This window comes from Pholis gunnellus (genome assembly GCF_910591455.1).
Source record: "Pholis gunnellus genome assembly, chromosome: 23".
Taxonomy (NCBI): Eukaryota; Metazoa; Chordata; class Actinopteri; order Perciformes; family Pholidae; genus Pholis; species Pholis gunnellus.
The window spans coordinates 8,824,166-8,852,132 of NC_136550.1; the positions used below are offsets into that span (position 1 = coordinate 8,824,166).

The 27,967-nt window shown below is 46.2% G+C and overlaps 1 protein-coding gene across 1 annotated transcript; it reads right to left on the reverse strand.

The window, feature by feature from the left end:
• Nucleotides 1-1,618: 1,618 nt before the first annotated feature.
• On the reverse strand, nt 1,619-27,967 carry adgra3 (adhesion G protein-coupled receptor A3). Its single transcript, XM_079184416.1, has 19 exons — nt 27,026-27,967; nt 19,812-19,883; nt 15,384-15,455; nt 10,871-10,942; nt 10,694-10,765; nt 10,401-10,561; nt 9,551-9,764; nt 9,268-9,432; nt 8,716-8,917; nt 8,428-8,577; nt 7,732-7,890; nt 7,131-7,298; nt 6,731-6,938; nt 6,402-6,610; nt 6,157-6,281; nt 5,783-5,906; nt 5,042-5,187; nt 4,092-4,187; nt 1,619-3,345 (listed from the first exon to the last, which is right to left on the reverse strand). Exons 1-19 carry the CDS (start codon nt 27,220-27,222, stop codon nt 1,857-1,859), a joined length of 4,101 nt encoding a protein of 1,366 aa, XP_079040542.1. The 5' UTR covers nt 27,223-27,967; the 3' UTR covers nt 1,619-1,856.

Here is a 27,967-nt window from a genome sequence, read left to right on the forward strand (position 1 = left end):
ACAACGGAGCCAGATGCTTCCTCCAGGCGCCACGCGCAGCGATTGGAAAATGTAAACAACACATCACTTGTCTGACTCCGGTCGTCCCTGGGCCTCCTGGTGAGGAATTGAGCTCAGCTATGCTCCACAGAGCGCACTAAGTGGAAACGGGCTGGAAAAGAAGAGACTTCACGGAGGGATCATCCCTTTATCTGAAAATAGACCGTTTATCAGAAGCCGACGGTGTTTGAATAAGGCTCTCTGATGTATTATTTCTGGGGCGTTTGATCTGACCCTCAGTACTTCCGACTGGGTCTAAGAAAAGATCTGAATAACTCAATTTGTTTTATCTTAATTTATCATTGATTTCTGCCCAAGGTGTCCCCTGTGATCTTGAAGCAGAGATACCATCATTTTATTTGCCTCGATGAGCTTTTTCCCCCCCTCGCAGCACAAACATCCTCCGATTGTCATTTCTGCCTCGCTGACGACCTAGATGAACTTTATAACAGATGGCAACGCTAAAGAACCGTGGCAATTATTTGGAGATCACTCTTTCATGCCTCGAGGGAATCAGTGAGGCTCCGACTAATCAAGGCGTAACTGCTCTCTACATAATTCAGAAGTCTTATTATAATTTGTCACATCCAAGATGGCTGGGCAATATATCTTTGCCTGAGTGAAATGTGTTTTTTTATTAATATGCCATTAATGAAAAACGGGAGTTATTGGAGCCGTGCCAGCTCCCCTGCGTCTTCTACCCACTGACAAGTTGATCAATAGGCGATGACCACTCATCGCTTCTTAAACGTGGAACATTAAGGGATATATCTTTGCAGCACGACCTCCCACATTTCAAGATGGCTGTCAGTGGCATGCTGTGAGAAGACATGAATATCACTTTAAGTAGGTAGTAATTGCCTGATTTAATAATATTGGAAAGGGTACTCAAACAGCTTTCTATGGACTTTCTGAAAATGATTTCACGGTACTTGCCCTACTTATTAAAAATGTCTGAATCCCCCCCCCTCCCCCTCCCTTAAACCTTACAAAATCAGAGACCTGATTCAACATCAGAATTGAACGGCCACCGTGTCAGATACATTCACACGACTCCATCCAACGCTCAGCAGTCAAATCATACTCTATGCTCTCTGGCCAACAGCGATGTCACGCTGTGAGCGGGACTCTCGTTCAGCTGTCGGCTGTGGAGGAGTCGGAGAATGGAAAAGGAAGAAGACACTCTTCTCATTATTCTTTCTTCTCGTGGCAGCTGCTCTGCGAGTCGGCTGTCAGTCTCAGCCCGGGCATCAAGTCAGCAGAGAAGCCAAGGTGTACAGTGCACTCATCACATCTGCCAGCAGGCAGGGACGAAAACACCGACAGAGCCCCAGCTAGTTTCAATTAAAGCTGGGGAACCCGAGGGCCACCTGAAGGTCAGTGAAAAACCCAATTACCAGCTTGTCATACATTGTCAGCAAGAGTAACTCGTAACAAAACAGCCACGACTCACCTTTGCACTGGCTGCAGACCCAAGAGGAGATGGTCGGTGTTTTCACAAGAATAACAGCTTTCAATCAGGTAAACAGAACTTTTGTTTTATTATTGTTGGGGGGGGGGGGGGGGGGGGGGGGGGGGTCCCGGGGTAAGGGTATGCATCGGGCCACAGCTCAGACCATGCAGTACAGAACTCTGAAAAAGTTATAAAAATAGATCATTTACAATAAAAACATATTGACAAAAGATAGGTCAGTGGCAGTAATGATTTGATTGTTCATAAAATAAATGTACAATCGAAAAAAAAAAAAAAAAAGACACTTCACAGTTTAAAAAGGTGAGAGCACATCACAATGCAGTCTGTGGGACGGAAACGCTTGCTACACAGTAGTTTCATGTTTCCACAAGCCAGTCTTTACACCGGCTGCACTCTCCGTGTTAATTAAAGGCACTGCATGTCCGTTTTCTTTAACTGTGCCACCGGTTTGAGTGACAAGGTTGAGCCCATAGGACTTGGGTTGGCTGTCTAGTTCTGTGCCGCTTGTCTGCTGTACAGGACCGGAGTCTTTACTTGAGCACGACCCAGCGGCGGTAGCCACGCACTCGGCCTCCTCAGTCACCACTGTCCCGTTCCCCAGGGTGCTGCTGCCGTCTCCTCCTCCTCCTCCTCCTCCTCCTTTATCTGCGGCGCGGGGGCGGCGCGGCAGGCTCGCGCTGTCACTGCTGTCCTGCTGCAGCTGGCTCTGATGCCGCTCTCTGTAGGCCATGTATGCTGCCCGACGGCTATTGCGCGCCGCTATGTCGTAATGGTGGTGCCGCCTGTGTGGGGCGCTCTGCACGCTGCCCTGCACGCTGCCCTGCACGCTGCCCTCCACGCTGGTGGGGACGTCGTAGGCGTACTCTCGCAACACCGTGAGCCGACTCGCCCTGTGCGCCCGCGCTCTGTTTTTGTGGTGCCTGCTCACGTGTCCGTTGGTGGCCGCCACCGGATTGTTGATGTTGCTCACCGGGCGGAACTGCACCTCGACTGGCGCCACGTGCATTTTGATTTCATTGTCTAGTGAATGTTCCGTCAGGCTGTTGTCCAAAACAGCCGCACCGTTGGCGGCCGCCGGGGCGGACTTGCACTGGGCTGCCTCCGCGTGCAGATTGGTCAGCTTGCTGCCGTGGGCGGAGTTGCGCATGCTCGGCGCGCTCTTATTTGTGTAAGAAGAGTCTGCGCTGCTCTGGCCGCACTTCGTGGACTCCCCATCCGCCTTGCTGGCTGATCCGGCAGTGGATGTCATTGCCACGCCTGGCTGAGGCAGAAGAACATCCTCCTGTTCGGAGTAGGCTCGCCTCCCGGAGCAACAGGCCTGGGACCAATAGCGCCTCATGTCCTGCCTGTTGACACAGTGATGCGCCACCATGAACGCGCCCAGTGCCAGTGCGGCCACCCCAAACAGGCAGGTGAAAGCTAAGTCATAGGGGTGGTCCTGGGATACAGCCATGGCCCCGAACACCCAGAGGGCCGCATACAGCCCCAACGCCCCCGCCGCACCCATCAGCTGGGCGGCGAAGGTGTGCTCGTTCTCCAGGGCCGACAGGGGCACAGGGTGGGGAGCGGACGCTACGGAGGACGAACCCTCGTGAGGCTGGAGCTGGAGAGTGAGGGGGTGGCAGGGGCTGCTGGGACCATCTGACCCGGCCTCCCCGTTGGCTGGAGCCAGATGCTGCTGCTCTTCGCTCGGCTCCTTGAGCTCATAACGGCGATCGGGGTGGCGGCGCAGCTGCAGCAGGATGCTGAGGAAGTACATGCAGTCCACGAAGATGATGAATCCCACTGGACCATAAAAAGCCCCGATACTGGGCTCCCATGACATCCAGCAACTAGGACGAGGAAAGACAGACGGGACCAATCAAGCATTTCATTTACAGTAAGATAATAGATGTGCTTTTTAATATTCTTTAAGAGTCTTTTCCCCACAATTACATCACGATCATCTTTTAGCAATCATTTAAATTATATAGCATCTCCTAAAAAAGGAAAATTGCCAACAGCGCTCATTAAAACAATACAACATCTCATATTTATCTGTCAGTCATTATTTACTTCAAACTTCAAATAACTCTTTGAAAAACTTTTTTGCGTCTCGTTTTTACAGTAACTGCCCCATTACGTTTAATAACGCAGGCTGGGTTCGTCTTGCTTGCAAGAAATTAATTAAACTCCAAAGACTTCAGACAGATACGGGTGCAGATTTCTCAATTAGTCGGCCGCGTTGCACCATCTAAACAGCTGCTACTGTTGAAGGGGGGCGCGGGGCAGCTCGCTGTAAACTGGCAGCAGTTGCTTGTTGCTTGGATGCGCATACCATTAATAGGCCCCCATAATCAGAACTTCAGGGAATAAACTTTTCCTACCCTCATAAAAATATCCATTATTTACTCAAGCAGCACAGCTTGGCCGGTCGATAACTAAAGCCAACTCCTCCTGAGGACAGAATGTAAAGTAGAAGCATCCAGGCCCAAGAGAGCCTTTAAAGGCTGTTATCCGCATAAATGGACGATGCATTACCATGAGCTCCTACTCAGGGATGGAAACAGTAATTGCTTTCAATACAGGGACTGCTTACTATGGTGCATTGGTCCGGCTGCCGTAGTTTTTGATGTTAGCTGCAGCAGTGATCCCACAGACAATGATGGGTATCCCTCCGCCGATTAAGTAGAACCTTTTGGAGAAAGCACAGAGGGGTGGTTCTGCTTTAGTCTTTCTGTGTGTAGGATGACAAGCTGGCATGAACTGCACACCAGGCCTCTACACTGACACCCTGTGGCAGTTTCACACAACAATCATGACCACTCGCAACAAGAGACGGCTCAATGACATACTCACCTCTTCTCTCTTTCAAAATGCATATCATGTAGACACACACACACACACACACACACACACACACACACACACACACACACACACACACACACACACACACACACACACACACACACACACACACACACACACACACACACACACACGTATCTAACTACACAAAAATAAGGGGTCACACCCGATTACGTCAAAAACATTCCCCTATTTACTCTGATCAGAAATTGAAGTGTAGTTTATACTGGCATTACAAAGGCTCAGAAATGATTAGAAATACCACAAGAGTACAGCATGTTGTATGCTCATGCAGATCCAGTTCTGTTTTAAACAAGAAACCGAAGACAGCACGACATACAGTAAGTTTAATTCTGGTTTGTTCACTTCTTTACTTACAGAAGGTGAGAAGTGGATGCAGCAGCAAGCCGGGACTGGGAGAAAGCTGTAATCAACGACTGTAGCGCTCATCCCCTTGGCAGCGTTTGGTTTTAAGAGCCACAGTAACGCACGCTTGGTAATCATAAAACCGCCTGCAGTTTACTGACACGTTACATGACGTCGGAGCAGCAAATTCTAAGATACTCAAGGGGTTAGCTAATGCTGCTATTTGGAGGCGCTAACGTGTGAAGTTGCCGTGTCAAGCTAAGAAAATGCAACCCAAGTGGATTACTTTTGGCGCGAGTGCCGGTGTTGTACCTGAGCATGGGCCGTGGTGGCGGTGGAGGTTCGTCCAGCTCTTCGTAGCGCTTGGCCTTGCGCGTCACCTGTTTGTAAATGTTGCGTGCGGTCACACCCACCCACAGAGCCGTAGCCAGAGTGGAATAGTGCAGCAAGATGCCCACCTAGAAGAGATTGAATCATTATATGCATGACGTGTGCTGAAGCAAATGCTGCTGAATGCAATCAATCCCCTATGTCAGAATGATAGACTGCACCCGGTTGTTAAATTTCACCCCAAAAAATGTAAATGATGGAATGCAGGGCAGAAGAGTATTTTAAAAAGGCTCGATGGCCCTTTAGCATCTTTTTTTTTTTAATTAAGTATGTCTTCATCAGCCTGAGTTGAAAAATCACCTTGTGAGATATATCTTTATGCCAGAGGGGATTACATAAATAAACAAAAACTTCTGCCAAAAACCTTCATCCAGGTACTGTGCAATGAAAAATGAATAAGTAGCGTGTCTCAGTACAGCACCATGATGGGAGGCGCAGGATGGCCTCCAGACACGAAAACAATATTTCTATGCATCTTTTACTGTGTTTCCACACATCTTTTTTTTACGAGCGCTGTGAACTTAGCCAAAGGCAACATTTCCCCAAAAATGTTTTTCCTTGAAAACATCGGAAGCACTTGTTCATTTTTGACTGCTGACTACATAAGTTTGGACAGAAGCACAGCGGGAGTGTGTTGGAGGAGTCCCGCTGGTGTATACTCACTGCTTGGCACACGCTTGCATATCGCGTTTGATTAATGCCGCCGACAAAGACTCCGCAGGTGAGGGAGATGTGGAAGCAGAGGTTGACCAGCATGTGCCAGAACTTGCGGCTCACGCGGACGGACCTGAGGTCACAGAAACAACCGATCACAGAATTAGAAAAAGGACAAACGTGTCATGTGCAAGCATTTCTTACTTATGGATGGGACAGATGTTTATGCTGACACGGGGCTGGGCAAAACTGACAATATTTGTGGGGATGATACATTTACAGCAACGTGGACATGACGGCCAAAGAAGGAGAAGATTAGAAAAAGCGTTTGTCCCGGGCAAACATAAATAATGAATTACAATCAATTAAAGCGAAACAATTACCTGTGGTGGTAGACGTAGCTGATGATAATGGTGAGCAGGCTGATAAGAAGTATGATAGTAGTGGCATAGATGACTGGGTGCAGGGGCTGGATGCTTGGAGAGAAGTACTCCACACTGCTGAGGTCCTGCATGACAGATGAGGTGAGAAATCCTCAGTTTTACGCAATATTGTAAAGAAAAAACAGAAAAGCGATGCCCTAATTTGCCAATGTTATGCAATGAACATAAGAAATAACCCAACCTACCATCAGCAGACCATAGTTCCCCAGAGAGTTGCACGAGATGGTGGTGAAGTTGTCGTGATGGCCCAGAATGCGGCAGCCGTCGCTTTGCCATCCTCCGTGGCCTCCCACCAGGCTGAAGTTCCAGCGAGCGGACACGGCGTCTGAGCCGCGGGCAAACCGCCGCAGGGTGATGTTAACAGGCGTCCTCAGGACGCGCAGGGACATGCCCTCTGATGGAAAAACACAAACAGGGGTAGCAGAATAGACACATATTTGGTTCTTGTCGTGCTGTAAAGTCTTGTGTTTCAGGTTTCTCCTCTCAACGGTGACGCTGAAACGTTAGGTCTCACCTATCTTGGCCATGATGACCGGGGCGGCAACACTCCTCCTCTTCCCGCTGTCAGCCAGTTGGGAGGAGTTGCTGGTGGAGGGAAAAAACTTGCCATTGCGGAGGCCCAGAAGATGGAGCTTGTAGACCGTGTCCTCTGCCTGCCCGGGGAGCGCAGCCTGGGTAAAGAGAGACTGAGGAAGCTGCAGGGAAGCCTCCACAATGGGGCTCTACAGGGACAAAAGACACACTCAAGTAAAAAATCGAACCATTTCATATTTTAACAATAGATATATTGTTTATGTTCGTCATTTTATGCGTTCGCTGCAAGCAAAACTAACACCCCGCCCCCCCCACACACACTAAAACCTCGTCCAAAACAACCTGCTGACAAATTGTAATTGTCTCCGGACGGGGCTGACCTTGTGAAGGATGCTGGAGAAGGAGCTGGTTGTGTTGCATTTGAAGGCGAGTTGGCGGTCCTGTCCGGGTGTGCGCTCAGGGCTGGACCTCTGGAACAGCATGCAGGTCATGCCGTTCCAGTCGTTGGCTCTGACGATGTGAGCCTCCAGTGCTATGTTGGGGGACGTCTGGAAGGACAACAGGAATGGTGGAATTTTACTCAATTACATTTTTTTTATTAAATCTCATCGTGCAACATGACACAGAGGTCCTATTTAAATGGCTATGTGGGTGTCTCGAAGTGCACCGCCCACTTTGGTTAATGTAGGTGCAGCAGCGCATCGTGCAAAATGGCTGGGCGAAGCGAATGAGCTGCCAATCACAGGGAAGTGGAATGAATGACAGCAATAGCTTAACAAATGGTAAGACGCCTCTTCAGGAAATTGATATTGTTGTTTGGATGGTGTAGAGCTGCGTGACGTTAACACACAGCACCACAAGTCTACAGCTAAAGGCCGATGGTGTGAGTTTTTATTGAATTTGTACAATGACAATAGCTAGCACGGTTAGCTATTGTCATTGTACTAACAAACAGGGCCCCATAGTGTTGACAGGACTAACCATGGAGAAGACTTGTACTGTGGCCAGACGGTAAACAGCAATCCTCTGGAGGCATTCGATGATGCGGGAGCAGGCCATGGCTTCACGCTGAGCCATCCAGAGCACCCTCTCGTCGGCCAGCATCAAGTTACTGGCCATGCTTATCATCACCTCACCCAGCTGCGTGACGAGAAAACATTTCGACTTGGAGTGAATGCCCGTGCAGATTCAAACAGCGAGGAACACATACTCCATGCAGCAGCAGCAGCAGCAGCACGACGGCTTATATTCTAAATTACTTGAATGGAAACAGAAGACGCGAACATGTTAAGCCACATCTTGTTTGCATCAAACAGCCTTCAACACATGCTTGAGGGAGGACTCATGGTTAAGTGACTATTGGAAACACATTTCAAGCATGGTGTCGCCAAGCAGAACTTTTAATATGCTTTAAAAGTATAGTGCTCCTTGCCGACAGCAGTTACAACATGCCAGGAGCTCCTTTCCTTTGAACACTTTTTTTCCTGTTTGTTGGCCTACAGCTGTGCTGAAAGTCGTGACAAGACATCGTTTCTCATTAAACAACATGACAACAAACAGCTGTTGAGCATTAATCCATTTGTCCTTGAACGAGGGAATGCGCCAAACGCATTCCTCGCATTGAACGCGAGCTCGTAAAAAGTTCACAGACAGAAGAGCGGTTTCTGTCGTACTTACGTCTTTAAACTTCTCCACAAACTTGCCAAACTTCTCAATCATCTCGGCGACGAAGATGATGTCCATCTTGTCTGAGAAGTTGGCGGCATCGATCGTGTACACCAACAGGCGCCGAGCCCTGGCCACCACATTGCTCTCATTCAGAGGCATCTAGCAGAAAGACGCACAGAGAACAAATCAGTCTGGATCTGGCTTGAAATGGCCCAAGCAGAGAGGGACCAGCAGAAGAAGAGGAACTCGGTGAAAGAGCCTTACGGCGATTACAATCTCGTTAGTCAGATTACACACCTGGTTAATGACGTATAGAAACCGCGTGACATCTTTCTGGAACTGGCAGCGGGAGTAGTCCTCCTCCGTCCACAGCCCCTTGCGATCGCAGTTGCGCCACGCCCGCTGCTCTTCGCCCGAGCCGCCCGAGTAGGTGCCGGCGCTCGACGGCAGCCTGTTGCAGGGGAGGTAGGCTGTGATCCCTGCCAGGGTGCGCGGCCACCTGGAAGAAGCCCAATCAAAACACAGTCCTGCTGTTTCCATTCTTTAATCACCGACACACGCTACATCCTTAATTTTCTTCTTACTCTGAATAACCTCAACAGCAACAGAGTCATTTAATGATTGTGGTTAAAGCCTTGAAGTAATTCATATGTTTGACCACAAGAGGGGGCCACAGCGCTTGACATGACAGCATGCTGTACACGTAAAAAAAATATAACTGGCTCAAAGTTGTGTATTCACTTTGTGAGAGTGGATCTATGTATTTGTGGATGGATGTCCTCGGTGCTTGAGGCGAAAAGTATAAGTGAGAAGTTATGTGTCTGCTTATGTGTTACTGTGTGCACTCACTTGAACTCTCCCTTGTTGTTGGAGACGCGTTCAGGGGCACAGTACTCAGCGGAACTCTCCAACACAACAATGTAGACGGTCCTGGTGGTGTTGCCCCTGCTCGTCCTGACCCGGCACTCCCAGTTCCCGGTGAAACCGGGGTGGATGTTTGAGATGGTCAAGGCGCTGATGGGGAAACATGGAGGAGAAATTCCAGAAAATGAATAAAAACAATGGCAATGAAATAATAAGCGATTCGTTCTCCAGCTTCGGATTGCATAAATATAAATGTACGCTGCCGTACCTAGCAATGAGAGAGCAGTTCTGCACCATGTGCTTTTCGATGAAGATGCCTTGGGCGGCGTCGGACTTGACCATGCGGCCGTCCTGGTACCACAGCACCTGCATGTCCTCGGCCACGAAGGAAGCCTGACACTGGAACGGCAGGCTGTCCCCCTGGAAGACGACCTGACGCTGGGACGGAGTCAGCTGGAATGAGGGCAGCTCAAGTGGAGCATCTGGGGAGACCAGACCAATGTTTAGAAGGAGATTCGGGTTTTCACCTCTCACGGAAAAATATCTGTTACTTGATTCCTATTTGTCACAAAAAAGGGTTTTTTTTATTCCATCGTCTCTGAACATACCGCCTTTTGTTTTACTCTCTGCACTTTCTGGACACACAACGGCGCCTTGAATTCTGGGTGCTTTGTCATTCACGTCAGGCCACGGCTCCTGCTAGATCTGTGCCATGTATTTCATAATCCCTCACTGTGATGAGTGCCAAACTGATAAGACATGAGCAAGTACAAACAAAGGCAGCACTGGCCTGGGCAGCCCTCGTCTTATCTCCCGTGTCATTGCACAAGCCCCTGTTCTCCAAACACCAGCAGCCTCGCTGATACCAGAAAAAGAAACATTAAAAGAGACTGTGCGCCGTTTTGACACGACAATCTGTGCCACAATTCAACTTGACTTATTTCAACCTTTCGAGATGTCTGGGACTGGACAAATGACGCATCAGAAAGTGTCCCCGAAACGACAAATGACTCCGTTTCAGAGTGTTAAAACTATTATCGGAGGGTGACATCGTTTTCGCTGTGTCAAATCTATGGACGGAATGTGTGCACATCTTTTTTCCAGGTTCGTGTGCCTACCACAGGTGATGAGCTCCAGCTTGATGGAGGTAATGAGCTGGCCGTGGAGAGACTGGGGGAAGGAGCACTTGGTGTTCTTGACCGCGATGTTCTTCTCTTTGATCCAACGCAGCAGCCAAAGGAGGTTGCAGTCGCACAGCAGGTACGGCGTCTGAAACTCCCTGTAGGCGTATAGAAACGCACGTTTTACGACTTCAACGCCACTTTTTCATGGCATGTCATTTTCATTGGAGACATTCAGACGTCTTGCATCTTATTTCAGTGCAAAGTAACATTGCTCTCGTCATACTTACAAAGACTTCAGAGACACCAAGCTGTCAAAGATCCCCTGGGCCAATGAAGAGAACATGTTCCCTGAAAGGTTTCTGGAGAAAAAGAAGAAGAAGAAGAAGAAGAAAAACACTTATCTTAGTCTATTACATAAACGCTTGTTTTAGCACACCATTCATATATTTATTAAAAAGACTTACAGTCTGATCAGACTGGTGAGGCCCTTGAAGATGTCCACGTTGAGACAGCCGATGCTGTTGTTGGACAAGTCCCTGTGGTACAGAGAAAGAAGAGATTATTTCTTCCACGGTTCAGAAACAACACGGCAGCTACAGTGGTGTAAAAGACCATCAATTAGCATTAGAGCGGGTATGTTTTCCAACAGCATAAGGAACAAAAATCCGATTGTATTACGTGAAAGAAATGATACACGGGGAATTGCTGACGTTGCGGAGATAAAGCGTACCAGGGTTAAAAAAAAAGAAGGGGAAAAAAAAGCTAAGTTTGAGAGACGGGTTGAGGCAAAGAGCCCAAAAATTCAGCTGACAGGTTTACAACGTTCAAGGTGATTTGAGATAACGTGTCCGTGTGGGCCTCCAGGGGGAACCTACACATCAAAGGCAGGGTAACACTCTGGGAGACGATTAATCGCCTGCGATTAACGTCAAAAAAACGTCAAAAGTGTGTGTTTTCTCCTCTGGATGTGACCTGACATGATGTCTCTGGCAAACATCCGATGGAAGTGTCTGATGCCTTTCAGGGGGAATCAAAGGCCACTCCGCGGCCGAACACGGAAAAAGACTGATCCTGCCACTGTGAATTACACTCAACGTGCAAACATTTAGAAGTGGCTGCAAAGACGAAATTGTTCACCGGAGGGCTCCAGGTTAACTTTAGCACACCATCCTCTAATACGCTGCCTCCCCACCTGTGGTTTGGGACCCCACAAACCCCAAAATTAGGTTATTATTTATCATAAAAGTTTTCTTTTGGAGAAATAAGGTAAACACATTTGAACCATTGTTGACAAAACAATATTAGTGCAGCTTTTAATTGGCTGAAAGCGAAACCTAATTAGCTTAAGTTGTCAAACATGGCTATTATCCAGCAATCATGCTCTTTAACTTCCCAGAGAGAGAAACCTATACAGCAACCACAGCCATAGTGACTCATAGATTCAGACTCGCGGCACCTTTCCACTCCACAATAGCTGTAACACATATTCTTCTGTGAATGATCCAATCATGGAAAAGTGCCAAGTGAAGAAACAAGAGCCTGGGAGAATAGACGGATCATTACCTCAACCCACCAGCTAAACTGTATCCCGGGGTGCTCCAGCAACGCCATACTGACACAAAGTGATACCTGGGAAACGTCTGTCAGGCACATGCTAACATCCGAACATTTATGTAATTATTGGTGTTGGTCCTTAAGGTACCAGCTGGGGAATTTACTGTGTTGAGGTTATTAGTTCCACTTGGAGGAGAAGAAAAAGCCGCCTATAGCAGGCGGGCCAATTTGTGCGAGCGCCGTGCGTCGGGGGAAGGATAACACAGCCGACGGAGGGGAGGAGGCTCTCCGCTGCTATAGCTAAAGGCATACTTTCATCTCACTTCACCTCCTAGAGTTACAGCTACCTCAAGGGCCTTAAGACAAGATGGCGAATACTGTTATTACTTTAACTCACTTTTACTGTGTTCCAGAATCGTGAGAACTAACATAACTCATGCACATCAGGGCCTTTTTTCTTGTCTGGCTACGCCGACTCACGTCTCTCTATTCTCCATCTGCTTTTACTAGTCGACCGGTATTCATTACCAAAACACCATCGGCCTCGGGCACGTGGCACATTAACAGCAGGATTGTTTCAGTGCGGGGCTCGGAGTTGTTGTGAATGATACGAGGAGCAGTAGTAAAAAAAAAAATAGCCCGGTGTGATTCGGCCTGTTCAGCTGTTGGTGGAATGCACAGTCAGGAGGACCGAGGCCGGATCAGTCCATAGGGTTTGAGTGTTGTATATTTAGAGAGACAAGGCTATTTGAGTACATGTGTAGGAAGTGAAGTAAGGGATACACCTTTCTTTCCCCCTGACGGTGCAGCCAGCAAGAATAAAGAAACCCAGACAACTGGGAGCAGCTGACTACTTCTCTAGCTTGACATGGACAGTGTTTTTGGTATTTTATAAATCTTGGAAAGTTAGTTTTCCAGCATTGGTTTGGTTTAAATAAACCATAAATGTGTACATAATACATAACAGCGACCTTAACGCTGGTCTAAGAGCAGCTCCACTGAGAATCAGAAGACAGCGCTCCTAACTCCCAACTCCAGTGAACTCCCAAACTAGCGGACATGTTTTAATCATCCTTCACCCCGTCCACAAGTTTGATTACTGAAGACTGATCTTTTTTGGAAATCTTGTCCTTCAGTAGATAGACATTAAACCAGAGCTGTGGGCACGACAAAAGCAAGACGTGTTCTTCAGTCAATTGAAATGTTTCATCTTTCTATGTTCTTTCTTTCGCCGACTTACTTAATACGAGACTATTCCACGGAGGTCACACGGTTTCATTCACTGTGACAATGTGTGGGAGTTGTGGTGAGCAGAACATTTACAGTGGAGAGCACTTTGCTAGATGTAACTACTTAAAAGGAGGAGAAATCTGAGCCCCCCCACACCCCCCCCCGTCAACTTGTTTCAAGATGTCTTCACTTTCAGAAATCTCCTACTGGCATCAGTAGCAGTCCATGCTGACCAATCACAGTTCTTGTGGTTCCTATGTGGTATATCCATAGTTACATTTTTGACGAGTTCATCTGCAGCGTAGCCCCTGGAGCAGCACATGGCACGGTAGTATAAATGCAGCTAATGCGTCTCACAACCACACTTCGAAACCCATATTTTCCACGGCGGTACAAAAATGGCTCACCGACTACGACTAAACTAACTACAACTACCGTTTGAGCGTTTTTTCAAAAAGACTAATGTGTTTGATGTGTGGAACCCACAATTATCCAAACTTCCGCAGCCTTCTATTTAAAAGCCCACATCACCGCTTTGTGACAAAACACACGAGATGAATGGGGCCCTTCAAAAGGCGCGTCTTGAAAATGAGACGAAAGGAGGGGGGGGAAGGTAGACACACAGATCAAAGAATGCTAATCAAAGCTAAGGATGAAGAGAAAGGTGGAGAAACATGTGCCAAAGGTATGTCGAATAAATGTGACATAAAAACATTAAAAAAATCTATGTGTATGTACTTCTTGTTGCCAATTAACTCCACTCCCATCTTACAAAACTAGGGAAGAAATAGAGTGGATGTGTAGCGGTGGACGCCAACCTTTTGATGTCGGGCTTCTGTGTTTACATTCCCAGGGTCCAGCACTACCTCATCCTCTCCTCCGCTCATCTTCCCCTTTCTGTGCACCCTCCCTTTCACAGTCGAGTGAGTGACAACCACCCTTTGAAATGAACCGAGGCGGACGGCGGGGGCCAATTAAACTTCGCTACCCTCGGGCAAAAACCAAAACTGTACTCCTGGAACAAACATCCATGTGAGGTTGCAGATCACTCTGTGGTATGACAGGGAAAGTCTTTATGAAAAGCTTGTGTGTGTGTGTGTGTGGTGGGGGGGGGGGGGGGGGATATATAGGCACGCATGAATCCATCCGAGTGTGGAATGAATATGCAGTGAGGATGAGGGGAGGGGGGGGGGGGGGGGGGGGGGGTCTGATGAGGCCGGGTCTAAGCCAAGGAGCTGACTGCCTTCCTGTCTCGCTCTTATTGCTCCCCAGCAGCAGCCAAGCTCAAGTTTGTGTTGGCAGCGGCTGGTTACTGTCGGATGAATTCCAAGTCATGCCGTGTTCTTGCGCTCTCTCAAGCACACACAAACACACACACAAAGAGAAACACACAACTAAACACTTTCGTACACAGCTTCTGACCTCCCACACACACACACACACCACATATCCCAGATGTATTCGTTGCATATCAAAATAATCGTCACATGACGTTCATAGACACCACACACACACACGTTTATTTAGCCGCCTTTTCACCCCCCCACTCTAGTGTGTGAAAGTATTTAAGGCATCATGCTGTCTGCAGTGGTCTCTGGCAGCGGGCCAGAGAAAACAAGGCAGTAGAAATAGACCGCTGCTTGACCACGCCCCCTTATGGACACTGGACACACTCTAGACCTGCCAGAACATGCACAACCCATTGCATAGCTACAAAATAACAGCTGCTTCAAACACAATCTGGTATTGTGTCATTGCTGAGAGCAGTCTCTGACTAAATGCTGTTGAATAAACACTTGCACAGGCTGCCTGCACGGCCCCGAGACCCCATGGATCCGCAACATATTCATCAAAACACAACAGTTCTGCCAATTTTAAAATACCAAAAGAAAAAACGGCTTTAACCACATTTCAAAATGTCAAATAATCACAAGAGGACACATCGAGGAAGCGGCTTCTCTTCACTTACAATATTCACAAGCCACTGTTCTCACGTGGCAAATAATTAAAGCAAGCGCTTCAAACTGCCTTTAAAAAAAAAAAAGCTGGGATTTAGATCTTTTGGGTGCAATAATAACAGAACACCTCAGTGTAGTCCCAGAGGGTCTACATGTGTGAATGTAGAGGGCACACATACTTGCAGAAACCACATGAAAGAGGCCGTGAGGCTGCGGACGCTCCACTACTACTTACAGTCTTTTGAGTGCTGGCAATCCGAGGAAAGCGCCTGGTTCAATACGACTGATCGGGTTACTCCGCAGGTCCCTGTGGAGAGGAGAAAGAAAAATGTTCATGAGCAATGTTAACTGCAACAAAATAGTAGAGCTGCAACCATTAGTCGATCATCAAACGAAAGAAAAATAATCTGCAGCTGCTATCGGATGTGACTCATGCTAATTATATATCTAAGCGTTTTATTGACTTTCTTATAGGTGCGAGTTATGAACTTTTAGCAGACCGTGGTTTCGTATTCTGCAGACTCATCATTAAAGCTTCTAATTACATAGCACCGCTGGACTTTTGAAATGAACATTTCATGCAAGCATCAACATGGCAAGTAAGTAAAAGATAAGTTTGAAACACATGGGTTTCTTTTTCTGTCCAACTGGAGCACCGCGACTTCCACCAACCTCACCCACTGATCTTTAATGCACAGCCGTTGTCATTGAAAACCTGACTCTCAAAGGTGCTCTGTGGCTCTCTCCCCACCCCCCCCCCCCCCCCCACCATACTCATCCTCCCTCCCTCCCCAGAGGTTCAAAGGCTTGCGGTCGCAGAATTCCTGCAGCGCTCACCTGCGCTGGCACTGCCGAGTCACTCATTACAGTGGAGGTTCAGGAGGCTTTCTAGTCGCCACCTGAACCCACACAAAGGGCCTCTGGGTAACTCTGCCCGTTTGATGTGGGAGAGCTGTCATCTGAAGGTGGGTAGGTGGGCCATAGATAAGTCACAGACAGAAACATATCGCGTGATAAAGCTTCTGATGTGAGCTAGCAGAGATGGCTTCTCCGTGCATGGGTGTTGAGAGAAAAATGAGAAAGCAGGACAACAAAAAAGAATCTAAAGACAGACTTTCAAGACCTTCACGGCCAGTAAGGGCCAATTCTGGGACTTTTAGGATGTGTGAACTGGCCGTGCAAACCACCGCGTTCAGTCTATTCAGTTGAAGCTAATTTACTTTTATGTAAACTTTGTTTAGAGTTGCAGTAGTTATAGTTGAAGGAAAGCAGGACGCAAAAAAAAAGCAAATTAAGTTTTGTTGTTTTGAAGTTCCAATAACAAGAAGGATATCTAAATAGGGTTTAATTCTAGAGGACAGAGTTACTGAATGATATCTGCAGGTGGTCTCCACAGTTCAGCTATCAGTCACACTGTGGAAACCTGCTACATTGCCCACAGTAACCACGACGACTAATGACAAAAAAAAAGACTCTTTTCCATTACTTATGGACAAACCAGTCCATACTTAACTATCTATAACTGCACTTCAGATTCCAAAGACCGCTGACCACACATGACCTGGCACCTTTTTCATATATTTGCAGAGAAAAGGTTTTCTTGTCAGTTCTTTTTAAGTTTGCTTTCATCATCTTTTTCTAGCAGAGGCTTATGTATATATATATATATATATATATATATATATATATATATGTATATATATGGCTGGTTCCTGGCATGACGCCGACATCCCCTCTGAGGAGAGAGCAACTGATGTGTGTTGAACAAGCCAACAGTTGCAAGGAATGATGGATGGCTCCCACTTAATAGATCATTAATAAGATCTACAGAACCCATTAAAAATATTTCCCTCCCTACAGTGCAAACTCTCTGCACAAATCCAGCTTCTAGCGAGACGATGCAACTTCTGAAAGAAGAACTTACCGACTTTTGGTGTCTAATATTAGCAAACTTGAGCGGATACGGCTATGTTACTCAGGCAGTGCTCTTATTTGATTACGCCTCTCTACTTGTGCTACTGTCACATTTTAGCATTTCCCGTCATCCTATAATTGTCACAGTGGTCGCTGTCCAGAAAAGTTTACATGGGTTCACTTTAAAGCACGGCCGTCCAACTTTTGCACGGAAAAGAAACATGAAGTCAGATAACCAACTTACTAATTAGTTACACAGCAATTTCTGTATAAAGTTTGCAAACATTAGCTAACCTTGGCCACCACAAGCATCTGGTCAACAAAATGACTGAGTGTATTGAATTGAGCGAGGGTGCGTTTTATTGCGTATGACCTGGTAAAAGCGGTATTACAATATCCATTTCAAACTAACTTTATGTTTATGTCTTACTTCCACAGGCATTGTTCCATTCATGAATGGGGAACCAATTCTCCAGAAAACACTGCACACTGGAGCGGTTATCCCTGCTCTGTATTCCACAATAAGCATTCCTCCACAGCAGCAGATTTAGCAAGGAATTAGCATGTGAGGGTCGCCTAGCTTGGCTCCTATTTCTATGAGGAGGGTGATAATGGGGATTCTGTGTGGCTCATTTCCAAGCAGGGGCACCTTTGGCCCCCGACAAAACACAGCGGTCTCCACAGTTACTTTGCAATTTCATGCAGAGTGCCGGATAGGCGTAATCAATTCTCTACCCCTCTCTGGCGCTCACAGCCAGCTGCTGTCTCAGGCTTCACGACTTGCATACGGGCAGAGTCCAAATGAGGGAGAGTTTCTTTGTGGACTTAAAAAAAAAAGAAAAGAAGAAAAGTCAGGAGGAAGGAGGGGGTGGAAGGCAAGACGGAGAGCCTCGGCTCATTCAAACAGACTGGAGAGCTTGTGGAGAAAAAGGGGGCGTGTGATAAAAAAAGGTAGGCGGGAGGGCAGAGGGACATTTGAGAGAGGGAGAGGCTCCAGCATTCAGAGTGCGTTTGAAAATCGTACTGGTGACACCTCTGGTCTCGGCTTGGCTTCATTACAATGACAAAAGCAAGCAAGCCATCTAGCAACCTCGCTTCGCTGGTTGAGGGTGGACAGGAGTGGGGTGGGGGTCTCTGAGCAACAATGGGAGCTGCTTTCGGAAGGTAAACCGGCCTGTGGATTGGTGCAAAAACAGGAAGGACAGAGTTTTACAACCAAATTGACAGGCCGTTCACAGACAAAGCAGATAAGGGCCTTAAGGGCTCACTATGCGGAGAAAGATCAAAGTTTTCGTTTTTCACATTCAGCACACAGCCTCGTGTTTATCCTCTCGACCTGAGCTCTTAAAACTAATATTTGACCCAGTTCAGGAGCTAACGGAGGTATCCTGCAAATATATGAACAATCTAGGGATGACAATTTAACACAACACATTATAACTCCAAGATGAGAAAAGAGGAGGAAACGATGCTCCTGCTTTATACTGATAATGTACAAACTTTTAGTACAGCTTTGAGGGGTATCGGCAGGTTCCATGACAAAGAAACTTGTGGACTCAAATGCAGTATTATACACACATGTGTATAATTCCGCATGCCAGCTCTGCATGATGTGTTAAAAATAGATTTGTCTAGCAAGTACGGCCAAGAAACAGGAAGCACGTGAATCATAACATGAATGGTCATCAGTGACCAATTAAATCAGATGATTAGAACCGAAATCTTACTTCTGAATCGATACCACAAGGCTAAATGGGTCTGGCCCTCGTATACCTTCTATAATTTCGGGCCTTTTTAACCAGACCAAGAAGACTGACGGGGGGGGGGGGGAACATGCCCTTAGAATTCCATGTCAGTGCAGTCATGTGTTATTGTAGCCTTGGGTAAAAGCGCGGCCATTAAAAGGTCTGGTTATTTTATCTGCATGAAGCCATTCCAGAGTGATAAATCACCCATGGCCCATATGTGCGGGCCCTGAGCCATTTTCTTAAAATCTCCGTAGGAAGGAAACACGGGTAATGACATTCCAATCTCCGAAGTCAGAGTCACGTGGTGTGGATGACATCTCTCCGTTGTTCAAGGAATCTCAGAGACTATCCACGGCAATACCAATAAATGCCTTCACCTTCTAGAACTAATAAGCAATGAGGTGCCTATACGTTGCTGCTCTAAGTGGGCCCCGTCCCAAGAATAACCAAGCAGCTGTATGTTGAGAGTATGTCGCCAGGCAGACAACAACCAAACCTTGGGGCTAGAACTATAATTAGCTCTTTCTAGTGCCATCTCCAGTCTTCCACCATTGACTGATAATCTTGACTGGCTAAGTGCTGTGCGGGTGCCTTCTCATTTTCTATGACCTGTATGTTCCACCGAGGTCAACATGTGTTTTACAAACCCACTCCACAAGCCCAAGCTTCATTTGTGGAGTGATGTATGGCTACTGCCAATGCAGTAGTGGATATAATGTGAAATATGGTGACGTATTTGACAACAAAAGCCCAAAAGTCCAATGGTGATTTTTCATGGATACATGCAGCCTTAATGTCATAAACATCCCTTTTTAAAGCAAAGATTATTCAATGTTTTAGAGTGTGAATCTTAATGCAGAAATTTCAATTGCTGAGGAAAGCTTTTCTTTGAAAGTGCATTGGAAACAACAACAGAAAAGTTCAGACATGGCTGTAAACAAAGATGCATTAATGCCCATGCAAACCACTGGCAGAATAGGCAAAATAATAATAATACTCACAATTTTTCAAGTGTAGATAATCCAATGAAGGACCCATTTCTGAGTTCTTGAATCTTATTGTTGTTCAGAATTCTGTGGGGAGAAGAATTGAATAAATTCAATGAAACAGAAAAGAATACAACTATTGAAATGTTATGTGCATCAACTTAATAAAGTCCCCAAAAAATTACGTATTCATTTCTGTTGTATGAATATAAAAACCCTTTTAATCATATCACACGAAATCTAATTTAATAAATGTAAAGCCTGCCAAAGTACCCAAAATATCAGCTAGGAATGTTTGTTATAATCTGATCTGTAGCAGCAATTGCCCTTTTTACACATTGATTCTGCAATACTGGCATAAAGAAAAGCCTCCGTTACTTTTTTTAACTGAACCAATCAACAACGGCAAAATAACGCCCCAGTTGTGATTCTGTATAGCATTCTGGCATTACGGTAGCAAAAGAGGCGTCTACAGAAAACTTATACTTACAGCTAACACCTGATTAAATGTAATGTAATATGCAGAGAATCATAGCGGCATACTGAGGTATGTCTTACATATACCTCCAATACAAGCAACAAGTACACAACCTGGTACAGAAGAAAATGTGTCATAAATTGTAACTTTATCACCACAAAAATAAAAGCGACCTTGAAAAACGTCCAAGTGTGTTCTTGATTGCTTCCTCCCCGGGTAATAAACCAGATGTTATTATCCACTTTATTCCCCGTTCACAGCACAAGCTGATTCACTGCATACCTAACTACAAAGTAAAGCTCCACTTTCTGTGCCTAAGTCCCAGAGAGTCCCAGAGAGTTCCAGACTTTCTCCCCAAACTACTCCCCAAGGATCTGGAGGAATCAATAGCACTGTTAACTCCCAGCACCAAACCCGAGCAGGGAATTGTGGTTAGCATATGTTTCTGGCCAGCTGGGGGGGATGTGGTGGGTGACATGCATGCTAGTTGCACCCACAATCCTGGGGCCAGATTGGAGTCATTATGGGGTGTTGAGGGGTTGTTTTATTACAGGGTAGGACAGTGGAGACTCATTGTAGATTTGCTGCTTGGCTCCGTGCCGCTCAGAGAGAGTGCTCACACAAATGATTCCTGTGTTTCACAGGCTTCTGAATGCTGAAATGGCAGATGTTAAAACATGGTGATGTACAAGGCTGCAAATTATATATCACCGTCTGCGCACACATGATCTGATGATATAGGCAGAGACGCTGGGCCTCCCCGAGATTGTGGTCACAAAAGTCTCATTTATATTGCAGAATAGTTAGCATGCCAATGGGATGCATTTACCATGAGGCCTGTGTGAATTAAGGAATGCCTCACTCAATCCATATAATATAGAGAGAGCACAGAAACACCTTATGCAACACAGAACTGCAGATAAGCTCATAATGTTTGGCTGACGATGTTGGCAACTGATGCCCCAGAATTTAAGATAGCGACTCATTCAGTTGGGGGCCAATTAGCAGTCGAGCCAATTTTAATTGCTGTAGTCCAATACCACAAATGTGCCTTTACAATCTGTACGTATCCTTTGACCCTTGAAGACCAGGATCTGGAACATGCCGAGGAACGTCCAGGTGCCACCAAATAGATCGGACCTGATCCACACAACCTCTTTTGCATATCATTCATCTTTAGTTTAGGCCTGACAATTTCATATGGCACTCTAAGCCAATTTACGGAGGTACAAAGAGGGTAGAAAAACTGATCAATTTTGTAAACGTGGCGACAGGAAAGCATTGCCAAGCATGCCGACATTTACCAAACAGGAAGTCTATAAGAAAACATGTGGAATGGTCGCAAGTAGACCCTCACCCACATTGACGTTAAGTTATTTGAGGTCACACGCAGCACAAACGGGCCTTTTTTCTTCCCGGAAAGTTGCATAATTAGGTTTACAGAATAGATTATGAATCTTAAACAGCATGTCTGGGAATGATTCTAGTCTGGCTACATAAATACACAATTCGAGCCGTGTGACTCTACGGTCCGTCAAAATAAACTAAGCCCTTTAACTTGCCCTCTTTCCATCCCTCCCTTCTTTGCATGCCTTTCGCTCCTTCACTAGCCCCGTCCCGCTCCCTTACTCATGACACGAGTGTGACCTCGGTGCTTTGGAAACTGCCGCGGCTGCAAAATTGAGTCTTCTTTACACTTGCCTTGGTGAGAAAGCAATATACATAAAGCAAAGCCTCAAATTTGTATGGAGAGCAATTTAACCACCCACATCTCCAGCGCCCTCAGGACGTTTGCAACTAGACCGTCTGCTTCCTTACAGTCGGTCTCTGGACGGCGGCCCGAGGTCTCCAGACTGAAAAATGGCGTATGGAATGTCTTCAGGCTAGGCCTCGAACGATGGAGGAGGGGAACCTCCCTTATCTTGATGCACAGATAAGACTTGCCTGAGCTCAAGCCAGGAACAAGCTACAGGGGGATCCTACCAGATCTCACATCCTGTCTCCTGATACCGATGCTATAAATCTCAACGACATTTATGGAAAACACAAATTTCTCCTCTCTATCAGAGAGTAACTAAACGCATTGGCCCCGATTTCATCTTGCCTTTAAAAATGAGTAAATAGGACAATGGTCGCCCTAATTTCACTTGAGAAAATACTCCTCCGAAAACATACGCCTCTGGCTCGAGGCACATTATCCAGGGGAGGACTGAAAATGGCCAGCCGCTACACACTCCCCTCGCAGGCACATGGCGTCTTCAGGACAGAGCCAACTGGTGCTCTCTCAACACTCCCTTTATGCTCAGGAGGCTTGTAGACAATGAACTCCCGAGAGCGGAGAGCTGTAACCCTTCAACAGGTTTTCAAATAAGTTTCAAGCTGCAGTTGAGCTCATAAAACCCCTTCTAGAGTGACTCCCCCTGAATATAGTGGATGGAAAAGCGGGCCTCAGTTCAGGTGGAAAGGGGAACTGGTCCAAATGACTGGGGTGCTGCGACTTGCCAAGGTAATTCTTGCGGTTAACCAGCACTTTCTTGTTCCACGAATGATCCAAAGCATCTGCAGTACTTGGATTTACTTTGAGAATAAGAACCAAAGAGTAGAAAAGACTGCGATGAGGAATTTCTTTTTTTCATCAAGTCCTTGTGTTGGTACAAGGTAAAAAAGGAGTCGTACAAGCTGTTGTTGCAGCCTCATTCTTGTAAATCAAACTTAAGGCCTTGCAATATCCTCTTTCAACACCCAACAGGCCAAGCCATTCCAGCAAGGTATTCACCTTACAGCTCTATGGCTAAATGGAAAAAAACTGATCCATATGCAAACACCAGGATGAAAGCAGATGAGCAGTAGAGTTAACTAGACAGAAGGCCTCGCATAGCCTTGCCTCATATCTACGCACTAAACTGAGCCGTTTGTCTGGGATTAGATGAGACTTGGAGCAACCTGGCAAAGTCAAAGCTCAACAGGTCTGTGAAATGAAAGGCTGCGAACTGACTAAAAGCGCAGCTGTCTGTGCCTCGCCTTCGGGATTTTGCGAACAAACACTGCAGAACTACTATGAAAAACACAGGAACATTCCAGTTTAGACCAATGGCTTGCCTGCAAAGCAACAAAATCAAATCCTCTGACGACACGGATGACAGCAGGCACCTGTGTTGCAGTTACACAAACACAAAGAGAGCAAACACATGAGATGATTGACATATGGACTGATCGCGCATTCCAAAGTCATGCGTCTGTACGTCCCATGAGATTTCTTTAAAGATCCGACACCCAGAGGGAAACTTCTCCACAAGCCTCAAGTGTAGTGAAGTCTCAAGGAAACCAGATGAGAATGTAACCCTAACTGCCAGTTTTGCTCTGCTGTGAACCAAGACCGTTTACTGCACTCCAATGAGTCCTCAAACTGTGGGGTCTTTTTTTCCTGCAGCGAGGGAGGAAATCCCTGCTTTCTTCCCGACATTAATCCCCGCGCTGCTCTGCAGAGGCCCAAAAAAACCAGGTGCGCTTATTTGCACTGTCCAACCCAGGTGCTCCTCTGAAAAGGATCCGGATTACACTAAACAAGACCTGGAAAGAAATATGAGCTGGGTATGAGCACAGAAAGCCTAAATACAGACAGGGGTATCGAGGCTGAAACTACAACATAGACACACAGAAATAAACAACGCTCATGAACACACCCATGGAGACTACTCACGCAGCCTGATTTATCCTTCAGTGCGAGGCAAAGGTGGAATTCGTGCCCTCGTATTTTAGCCGAGGCCTACACTAACATGGGAGGACAGGCCAGCTGTAAACACATTTGTGTCATTTCCTCTCGGATTACTTCGGCATGCGGTAACATTTCGAGAGCACAAACGCGGGGAATGCATCACTCATTTTTTAAATTTTTTTTCTCTGCAGAGAAGCATTCAGAGCAGAGTAACTACATGCATCCCACCTCAGAGTAAACTAGTACCAGCAGTCATTTAAAGTCTGGGGAAATAAAAGCCACTTAACTGTGCAACGAGGTAACAGTAAGTCACATCATGTGAGAGTATCTGGGCCACGTTTTCTGGCGTGGAGTCAAAACAATCCTCCCAGTGGTTCAATAAGCTCAATAAAGCCTGCAGAGTAGTCGAAGGACTTTTTTATGTTCTTTTTGTTTAAGCCTGATCAAAATTGCTATTCAGTAGGATCCAGACTCCCGATGAGAGAAACAGGAAATCTTAAGTACAAAGGAGAGGGGGGGGGCAGTATGATGAATGGAACAGGTCTCTAATCACACCTGGCTTATACTGTCGTTTCTGGCAAGGCCTTTAATTAACTCACTACATCAAAACATCCATACAACAAGGGAACTATGTTGCCACCATCGCATAGGAGAAATAACTTTATCCTAAACCTGAGCAACTGATTAGTCAACAGTTGATATTTGGTGTAGTAGTAGTAGTAGTAAAAAGTATTAATTACAAACGCACTGTTTAGAGACGTCTGTCTGCTAACGCTAACAAAAGTTAAAGTTCTTAGACCATTTAGATCCAGGTCTTTCATATTCAGAGAACACGGCCACGGAAATCCAAAACGGCTCGATGAAAAGTGTTGACATCGCTTTAAAGAAGCCAAAGAAACAATCTTCCTTGAAAGCTAACAAAATCTACAGTCTGTCTTGAAACTAAACCAAACATAATCATAAAAGTCGCAACAGAATCTAGTGAATTGACAGCGAGAATTCTATTCACTCGTACTAGATAAGTAAGAAAAGCTAAACAGGGCTACGTCTGCTTTGGTTTAACAAGGAGTAATAATGGCCGGTAATAATCTTCAAGCCCGAGAACGGTCCCTCCTGGCAGCTGAGACCTCTTCAGTTCGTTGCAGTCCAGACCAGCTGCGCCTCGGCCACGGTCAACCCCGCCACAAGACAGTTGGGGGAGTCGTAAAACAGGACCACCAGACTCACCGAGAGAGGGCACGCCGATTTTACAGGTCGTAAATTAACACCCAAAAACGATGCGGTCAACATAAATGGCCGTTTCATTGCCACTCGTGTCTCTGGGGAATTGTGAACAGAGCCCCTTCTTGAAGAAGTTAGTGCCGTTTTCCTACAATGGATGACAACAAATGTCTACAAATACAAAAGCCGAGACTGGGAGGTGTTCCTGGAAGTCGCAGTGCTTGACATCAATGCTAAATCCAGGATACCTCGGATACTGTTAGGCAGAGACAAGTAAATCGTTTTTAAAAGGATATTCTAGTGTTAAAGAGAGGCATTTAGCCTGTTTTACTGACAGGTCTCTCTTTAACTCTCAGTTGAGTAGCTGCCAGGTGTGCGGCTCCACCCAGGCCTAACCACAGCGGCCTAATTAGGTTTCTTTTGGCTCCAGCAACTAATAAAATGACTGCAAACATAAAACCAAACTCCGTGCTCAACAATGCCTACCCTACAGAAACATATCACAGACAACACGCTTGTGTATTTCTTGCTTGTGTCTGCATTCCCATGCTACAATTGTGTCATTTCGACAAGAAATAATGACTTAGGGGTTACCGAGCTCAAGCAAGTCTCTGCAATTGTAGTCCGATACGGTCCTGAAATCACTACAAACCAGTGTGTGGGCTATGGAAAGCCGAACGTAAAAATGTATACCTTTGGAAAGTTGCTTCAAAGTAACGTACTGGTGGTAAACGGGTTAAAACGTGCAAACTCACTCAACTCACCGGCCAATCCTATCCCTTTCTTTCCTTCCCTAAAGTCTATTATTTGCTTTCTACTCCTGCTCCCTGCCAGGTATTCTCAGATTTCCCCCCCATCGCTCACCACCACCACAAAGCAAGTGCACTGGACACACAGCTTTGGATTTCTGTTTTTTTTGTTGCTAGTTTTGTGTGTGTGTGTGTGTGTGTGTCAGTTGTTCTGTTCCGCCAAGCACTCTCCAACAAGCCCAAAACACTTTTTTAAATTAAATCCGGCATGGTTTGAAAATCAGTCAGCCTAGTAGGATTTCATGACCGCAATCGATGGGGTCATGAAATCCACTTGTGCTCAGTCCGTTGTCCCTATGTGTGAGATCGTGGCCAAGCAAAGACTGAGTTGGCTGAGTTGGTGTTGTGGACGACACACGATCACAACTGTTGCTTCTGAACTACAGAGTGAACTTTTCTTTTTTTTTACCTGAACATTGGTGGTTGATTATCAATCGAGGGCCAAACCAAAACTGTATGTTCAAGTGCACTTATTGACAACAAAGCACCACATAAACTAGACCCCAGCAGAGAGTTTAGATCTTGAACAAGTCGGGGGAAAAAACCCAGCAGAAGGATTTACTAACTCACCAGCTAATGAGCTCGTAGCTCTATTAAAATGCCTTGGAGGTTTGGCCTGATAAGTGACTTGTGTGAGCACTGATTTAGAAGCCAAAATTCCTTCTTGTGTGGATCACTACTGGAGGACAGGCGGTTACTATTACATAGGGTTTACATTTACACCATTAGCCTCCAGTATGCAGCCGTAAAAGACTGGTCTGTGGCTGACAACAAGAGGATTGTCAAGCTATAGTGATCTTATTTAATTTTAAACTATATATAAACTGGATGAAGTAAGTTACAGATATATGAAGATAATGCTAAAGTATGAACTTTTGTAAAGTTTTAACAGTACAACGTATAAACACATGTCAAGTCCCTGCAGTGACAGAGTATTTAGAAGCTGACACAAGGAATATGTAACTTAGGTGTGTTTTATTAGGTACACAATCTCCTGTATACTCACAGCGTGACTGTCCTGTTGGGGAAGGAGTCCGGGGGTAACACCTGATGGAGCTCCATGTTGCTGCACACCACTTTCCTGTCGGAGGGCAGGCTTTTCCCACCGCTTTTCGGGCGCTCATCATATGATTTGCAATCAGATGACACCGCCGAACCGCCGAGCAGCACCAGCACAAACAACTGCAGCAGATCCACCCTCATTTTCACACACAAGCAGAAAACCACTGCGGCATCGGCGAGCAAAAAAGGGGGAAATAATGTTTCTGATACTGAAACGGGTAGAAAGTGAAGCGGCCTTTGTTATGAAAAGGACCGCGTTAAAGACACAAATGAAACCTTTGCCAGTGTGTTGTTTGGCTCAAGCGAGCCCTCCTCCTCCATTTCTCTTCGGGCTTTCCCCGTTGCTCGGCGGTGTTCAGTCCGACAGAGGTGTCCTTCTTTGTCTGCCAAACCACTCATTCATAATTCCCTTTCCATCCCCGGCGTGCTGTTCAGTTTCCCGCAACTCCACGAATACGCAGATTTCCAAACGCTGGGGTGTGCTCGCTGGTTATTGAATAACTTGTCCAGTTGTTGAGAGGTTTTTCTTTGTTGTCCAGAGCGTGGGTCCAGCTCAGTGTTGTCTTGTCCACGGGAGGCGGCTGCAGTAGTCCCAGGTTATCCGCACTAACTTCGGGAAACACGACCAGGCTTTTTGTCCCTTTTTTAACCCCCCGCTTTAATTCCCAATTACTTCGGATTCCATAAATATCCCAACAACAACGGGTAAACTTTCCCCTTCTTTTCCAGGGAGCGACAGGAAATTACTCCCAAAGAAAACACTCACGAGCGCTACAACACTCCTCAGCTCAAAGTGTGCCGCTAATGCTCGGGAAACAAAGTCAAAGTTCTACATCGCAGGGAAAAAAAAGTATCACTTATGCGGTTGTTGCGTCTTTTTTTCTAG